Source organism: Engraulis encrasicolus, chromosome 10, assembly GCF_034702125.1.
Source record: "Engraulis encrasicolus isolate BLACKSEA-1 chromosome 10, IST_EnEncr_1.0, whole genome shotgun sequence".
NCBI lineage: Eukaryota > Metazoa > Chordata > Actinopteri > Clupeiformes > Engraulidae > Engraulis > Engraulis encrasicolus.
Window position 1 is genome coordinate 10,000,801 of NC_085866.1, and position 7,929 is coordinate 10,008,729.

The window sequence follows — 7,929 nt, forward strand, 5'->3', positions numbered from 1 at the left end:
CCGCACCGAGAACAACACATGCGCAATTGCGGCCAATTGAGAGTAAACCGCTGTGAATACACCCCCTTTCACTCGACATTCATTCTCCAACTTCGAGGATGGAGTCAATTTTGCTGTCCACTTTCTCTCTCTGCCTCTCATGGCGCGCGTCTGATTCAGTGTTTAGCGCTATGGTCACCACAAGCACTTTTTTAAAAGACGCGTGCAGGGCTTTATCCAACAGCTGTCAGTCACTCGATTTGCTCTGATTAATGCACCGATTGTAATACAAAGGCGCAGTGTTAAATAATATTCGCGTTGGACTTCACATGCACGATGGAAAGGAAAGCCGTCTTGAAGCAGAAAGGTGTAGCCCAGACAGTAGATAAAGGCACTGAAGCCTACAACAGGAAGACAACCAGATTTCGCAAAACTTTGTTGAAAAATGTCAGCGACGGTAAAGGGAACCTCTCCATACGTAGCCCCATCGGCTTATGTTGCCTCTGGGAGCGCGGTAAAGTTGTCTGAATAAAAAATATATCGCCTATAATGGGTGAACCAGCTATCGAAATGAGAGAAGGTTAGCCGTTTCTGGCAACGTTTGCCAAGTTGTAAGTTGCGTTGCCTGGTAATATTTTGGTTCTTGAATATCCGTCGTTTTTATTAGTTAATGTTCTGAAGCCGTTTTAGACCTGCGTTGCCTTTGAGTGAAGGTTCTGGCTAGCAAACGTGCTATTCGCATATTTGTTTATGTTTCAAGCGAGGAGTTATGAAAGAATGCTTCTATGAAGGGCGATAGAGGGACAACTTCGTCATTGGCAGAAAATCAGATAGGCTAGTCGGTAAATGTAGGCTTAGGTCTACAAATAGTTCTGAATCTTAAAGTCGAAGTCACACGTGTATGGTGGCAACGTCTTAGTTATTTTAATTCATTATTTTGAGCAAGTGCAGAGGCGCGCGCTCTGCTGCAGCCAGCCGCACAACCCAGCTGCGGCGCATGGTATGACAATCAAGGAGAGAGGGAGAAAGGCAAACGATAGTAGCATGAAATTATCTGCGCTGATAACTATGCCTAATTGAAATGCATATTTGCTCTACTCGATAGAGGCGTAGGCCTATTTAAACTTGTGATTTATTTATCATCACCCTGAATATTGATCCGTCAAAATGACGGACAGGCTTCAGAATTTTCCGTCATCCTTCAAAAAAATCCGTCAATGACGGACATTTGTCGGTTAACGCGACCTCTGGTGTGAATAGAGGAAATAATTAAATCACCTTCGGTTATATATCTTGGTTATAGAATTAGTTTTTTTTCGAGAAACATTGACATTTCGGGGGGAAAACGCTGCTTATCAATTAATCATAAGTCGATCAATAAGGTTATCAACTAATGATTAATGAATTAATCGATAATTTGCATCCCTAATACAATGTAATGAGGACACGACTCTGGGCCTGGGTTACTGATCCCTTTGACCCCTAACCCCACAAATAGACCAAGCGCGACATGAGCGAGGCGAGCGACGGAAGTAATTGACTTTGTATTTGTATTTATTTTATTTTTTACTTTGTTTATTGGTAGGATTGTTCACAATGCTTGTAGTTCATATAGTTATAGTTCTTTGTATTGAGTCGCACGACAAAAGCGATTCTGGAGACTAGAGGCGATTCGCGCAACGAGAGCGACAGTTTGAAGTTGAAATCCTTTCAACTTTCTATGACGCGGTTTGTCGACTAGCCGCGACAGCCAATGACTGTGTAGAAGTCAGTGGCCACAGCCAATGGGAATGTTTGGATGCTTTGCCTTCTGCCTCTACGGACATACTCTAGTCTCTTCAATCGCTCGTATCGCTTGCTGCTGCACTCTGTCGCTTGAATCGCATCGAGCCTGGTCTATTCATGAGGTAACCCCTCCCCCTTTTGGCTTGTGTATGAGTGTGTGTGTGTGTGTGTACGTGCGTGCAAGCGTGTGCAAAATCCCAACATTTTATTAGATGTCATTTGGTAAAACGGACAACACTAAAAAAATACATACGTACATGGCCTTAAAATAAATTATAATTAATGTAGGCCCTATGTATTTTTATATGCTTTTATAATTGAATGATATAACACTATGCCAAATATTTTTTCCAAGAAAAGCTGAAGGAAATGTACAACGAAACGCCAATTGTCGAAAATGAAGCGGCATAGTGAACAGTGTTAATTTCGTCAACCACGACGATGACGAAAATATTTCGTCAACGCCCCTTTTTCCCTTGACGATGACGAGACGATGACGCACTAAAAATTGCCTCAAGCAAATCAAAATATGACGAAAATAAAAAAATATTTTCGTCAAGGAGACTAAGACGAGACGAAATTTGCAAGCCATGGACGAATGGACATTAAAAATATATAATTATGTATAATTAATTTGTAATTTGTAATTGTAATATAGGCCTAAGTGTCTTGAACTTCATAGGTGATTGCGAGCTCACGCTGTGTTGCCTCGCTTGTATCTGCTGGCAGCCAGTGCATGGCGCGGCTCAGTCAGTAGTTCTGTAGCCTAGTAGTTCAGTGAGTCCATTTAAGTTGAGTTTAGGTCCTAAAACATTCCCAGAGAAAGAGAAAAATAGCCGACGTTGAGGGAAGTGTTCATTTTGAAACATGTTCAACAACCCTCTTGTCCATGACGAAGACATGTGTTTCTGCAGTAGGTAATGACAGTCGCGCCAATCCCCCTCTGATACTGTCATTCTAAACCTCCTCGAGCTTCCACTATTCTCCTTTTCACTTAGGCTGTCTTAGCCCGGCGTTCGGTCTGTTCTTTTTTTGTAATGTTTGCTATATTTGTTGTTTAACCATATGAGTAGGCAGTTCGCAAGCAAATCATGAAGGTCGGATTTGTGAATTTATTTAAATCAGTCACAGCGGGAGCGCGCGCCAGCAGTGGGAAAGTTGGCCTGTCTAAAGTAACAGAGGCACGGCTACTGTAGTTTTGAAAAGAATCATGGATGGGCGATCGCTAAGGAGTTTTAAACTGTTGAGATTTGAAACTTGTTCTCGTCGAGAGCAACGCTAAAAGACCCAAGGAAGTCGACAGCATTTCCATGCGTTTTCAGCGTCTTCCTAAGTTCCAAAAACTCTTTTCAGGTCATGCTTATCGAGCCTCGACACCCCCGACAAACAAAACAGCATTAGTGTTGAAATAGGCTATTTGTATGTGCGTGTCCTTTCTATCGTCCAGTCTGCATACCCCTGCCTAACTATTTTTCCTGGGACTTTTGCAGGGCATACGAAGTGTGCTCGCGCAATCTATTTAAGCCTATTCCACACATACCGCACGAGTCCTTATCGTTCTCTGCTCGCATTGCCAATTGAAAACAAAAACCGCTAACTTCTAACATCAGCAGTATTTTATCTGACTCGTGGTCATCGGGAAACCACTATCAGGGAGACTTCTTGAACTTCATGCAGACTTGGGATGTCTGGTCTTCCCACTGCCGGCAATCTGCAGGCTTTAAGTCACGCGGTCAGGTGAAGAAGAGCATGTAGCTTCCTCCGTGATCAAACTCAAAATCAAATATAATATGCAGCAGCTTCTAATGCACGAGAGAGAGAGAGAGAGAGAGAGAGAGAGAGAGAGAGAGAGAGAGAGAGAGAGAGAGAGAGAGAGAGAGAGAGAGAGAGAGAGAGAGAGAGAGAGAGAGAGAGAGAGCGCAGCCTGCACCTGGATGTGTGTGTGTGTGTGTGTGATGCTCTTTTGCTCTATGATGTTGAAATGACTGATTTGGGTTTTGGTGGAAAATGACCAAGTAACAAGGTGAATATTTGCTGCAATAGGCTATATTAATACTTTGTGAAATAACAATAGCCATTGCAGGTTGTTTATTTTACACCACAATATTGACTAAAATGACTAAAAATTGAAATGTTGACTAAAATTTGAAATTTTGACTAAAATGACTAAAATGACTAAAATTTGACTATGACTAAAATTGATTTTCGTCATTTTGACTAAGACTAAGACTAAATTGGGAAGGCAATGACTAAAATATGACTAAGACTAAAATTGATTTTCGTCATTGTGACTAAGACTAAGACTAAATAAAAAAAAGCTGACGAAATTAACACTGATAGTGAATCAAAATGGACTCTAGATGTACTGTGAAAAGTCTTGACATACTGTATACTTGCTGTAACTTTTTATTTTGCTGTTTTGAAATTCTAAACTGCCACTGACCCATGCACACCCATGTGGGCGCATATGTCTGGAGTGTTTGCCTTCACAGTCTGCATAGGCATGTACTGTGTGTGTGTGTGTGTGTGTGTGTGTGTGTGTGTGTGTGTGTGTGTGTGTGTGTGTGTGTGTGTGTGTGCAGTATATGCATATGTATGCATTAGTGGGTTTGGTTGCCTGCTGTGGGCCCCAGCATGAGCTTTGCCCTGCAGCTTTGTGTGTGTGTGTGTGTGTGTGTGTGTGTGTGTGTGTGTGTGTGTTTGTGCATGTGCGTTTCTCTCTTTGTGTGTGTGTGTGTGTGTGTGTGTGTGTTTGTGCATGTGCGTTTCTCTCTTTGTGTGTGTGTGTGTGTGTGTGTGTGTGTGTGTGTGTGTGTGTGTGTGTGTGTGTGCGTGCATGCATGTGCTTCTGTGTGTGTGTGTGCGTGCATGCATGTGCTTCTGTGTGTGTGTGTGTGTGTGTGTGTGTGTGTGTGTGTGTGTGTGTGTGTGTGTGTGTGTGTCTTTCTGTGTTTCTCTATGTGTGTGCTTTTGAGTGCATATCTGACATGTAGAATGCAAGTATGTTGGGAGGTGAAACATACATAAACTTCAGCTCAACAGTCTTGCACGAATTCCACGCTGAGTCGACCTCTGTCGCATTGTGTCAATGTAATACAATGACCCTGAGAAGCGGATTGGGATCCATTCAGCGTTTCTTGCATTGGTCCATGCTTTATTTCTTATCATCTTTATAATATTGCGTTTACCAGCTTTACTTCTACTTTAGGTTTTTACCAAGACTAAAATAAATCACCATCTATCCAGTGAAACTTACCTAAAATTTAAAAAAAAAGATTCGATTTCGCAAGTTATTTAATCCCAGAGATTTGTTTTGTCACGCAGAACTATTTCCTCGGCAAGGTTACACAGTGTGTCACATACCGTAAGTAAATGAAGAGCTCTTTTCCAAAACGCTATAATCACCATTTTTGACTTTTTGCATTTTAATATTGCAAATGAGTGTTCAGTGCAATGGAATGCCCAATATAAAAGGTCAATTTCCCAACGTTCTATAAAATGGAGATACACCGTTTTGCAAATAAACACTTCATATTTTCATGCAGCCCCTGGCTGCCAATAGTTGTGTTTTGAAGGATTTCGAGTGAACAATATATGGACGTGGTTATATAAGTTATACGCTGGCTACTTTTCACTGTGTCAAAGTAAAATGTCCTTTAAAATATGCTTACAAATCTGCAAACATGTGAGGGGCGTACTCACTTCTGGGGTCTACTCACTGTATAGATGAAGTGCAATACCTGCATAGGTGAACGTCATAGACGTCATCAGACTTCAGGGTGGCACAACCACAAATAATGTCACTTTGGCGTGAAGTTGGTACATTAATTAATTGTACAATATGTTTCATTTACAATTCATGTTTTTTGTTGTTTTTTTTACAAAAATATGATACAACAGAAATGATAATGATTTAAAAGGGCTACAGGTAGGATTTAAAAGTGTAATTATTCATGGTCCCGACTCCGAGTTAGCCGATGCTTATGCGAGTCATTAGTAAGTGAACGATGGCTCTCGTGACCACTTCCACGGTCCGCTGTCAGAAAACACCACATGCAACTTTTGACAGCACGGTCCGAACGAGTGTCGTGGGAAACACTTTTCATTTGAAAAAATCGCTTTACACACCGTATTCAGATTTGTATAAACTGCTGGCATCCCGTGATGAAAAATAGTCTCGCAGCGAGTTTATTTGAACAGCACTTTTCCATTACGGTGTAGATTTTCAGACGGGCATGCCACGGGCACTGCACAAAGGACGTCACCCTGCCTTGTGCCCCTTTAAAGCATACAATAGTGCAGTGGTTTTTAACCTTTTTTTCTTAGCGCACCCCCTTATCTGTGCCCAAGATAAGCCGTGCATCCCCAACCCAAACTTCCACACATGTATAAGCTCTGAAAAAATACTTAAAGTGATTTATTTCAATGCTTTTTGACTGAGATATTTATTAATACCTTATTGACTTTACATGGGGACCAAAACACATTTTGATTTTGCCTAATTGTAATGTTGTCACAAACTCAACAGAAACAACATTTTGTGCACCCCTTGAAATCTCTGGCGCACCCCCAGGGGGTGCCCGCTGCCTGCACCCCAGGTTAAGAACCACTGCAATAGTAACATTAGCTGTGCTTGCACCACCTGACTTCTGCTACTAAATTGTAAGGGCTACCCCCGGGCTACTTGTTGTTCAGAATCCTCTACCAATGTCTTGACATTGTTCTCAAATCACACTATGATTGAATGATTATTTGCTGATCGGTTATAAAGAAGTATTCTTTATAGGTTATAATGGAAAAATCTCATATTTAAATGAAGAAAAACATTAACTGTGACTAAAATCTTGTGGTTGTAACATCCTTTGTGGGCACCTCAGAAGCCCCTGGGGGGCTACCTGGCGCCCGCGGGCATCACGTTGGTGACGCCTGCTGTAGATGGTTAAAGGATGTTAACTGAGTGTTGTGCTCCTCTCTGCAGGTTCTCCCAGATGGACAGTGACAGTCATCTTGCCCAGTGCCTGTCCGAGATGACCACAGACATGGTCTGGTGACACCCCCCCCCCCCACACACACACACACACACACAATGAATGGACAAAGACCAGAGTTTTCTACTGTTTTGGTTTGGATTAAAATAACTAAGTAATGTGATAATCGCATACCATCTATTTTTTCAGTTTCTGGAAAAGAGGGTGAAATGACAAACAAACTGTAGATCAGTAGATTTCTTCCCCCGCCCCTCCCCTATCCTGATCATTCAAGTCATATCCCATTCCTTTCCATGTGTCCACCGTATTTGGAGCCAGAAACACACAGTCACACACACACAGACACACACAGACACAGCCACAGACACACACAAACACGCACACACACACAAATTGCTTCCACCTGGAACTGTTGTTCTGTTTGTTATTGTTTTGGTTCATAAGCAACACTATTTGCTTTGTTCACAATAATATTTGCTCTGAATACCGCCCGAGGCCCAGCTCTTGGCCACCTTAGGACCAGTGTTAAAACGCAGGCGGAGTCCTGGCAGCTCTTTCTAAACATGGACACTTTGTAAACATGTAAACACACATCAAGCCCTTTATAAAAGCATACTGCTGTTTATCTAATGACGTATTGTTATCTTTCTGTAGTTTTTTTTTTTTTTTTTAAGCACATTGGATTTATATAACATGTATGCACTTACACTTTGTAAACATGTTGAAACTCATCAAGCCCTCTATAAAAATGTACTGAATGAACTGTTGTTTATCTAATGACTCATTGTTGTCTTTCTGTAGTTGTTTATAAAACACACATTGGATTTATAGGAAATGTATGTATAAATTGCAGTAAATAAATAAACATGGATTAAACGTGCTTAGATTGTTCAAATGATTAGACAGGATTAAAGAGGGAAGCCACACACACTGCATTTCATCAGTTTACTTGTTTGCTATGGTTAATAACAATGTGTGTGTTGTGTGTGCAATGTGTGTGTTTGCCCCTGGATCTTCTGGTTTCAACTTCAAAAAAGTAGCGAGTAGAACAAAATGCGTCTTTTTCTTTTTTGGTGATTATACAAGAGTCCAAAAGTTGTTCTCCATCATCCCCCTTTGTCCTTTTGAAACTAATGTAAGTATTCAGTTTGAATAATGACTCCTCCATACCCGTGAA

At 41.3% G+C, this 7,929-nt stretch overlaps 1 protein-coding gene across 1 annotated transcript in view; it reads left to right on the forward strand.

Annotated features, from left to right (window-relative positions):
* si:ch73-70k4.1 (uncharacterized protein DDB_G0271670) overlaps positions 1-6,831 on the forward strand; it is a 15,276-nt gene extending 8,445 nt beyond the window's left edge. The window contains exon 4 of the mRNA XM_063209569.1: positions 6,743-6,831. Coding sequence (XP_063065639.1) covers positions 6,743-6,815 — 73 coding nt within the window. The 3' untranslated portion in view covers positions 6,816-6,831. The remainder of the gene's footprint in view (positions 1-6,742) is intronic.
* The last annotated feature ends 1,098 nt before the right edge of the window (positions 6,832-7,929 follow it).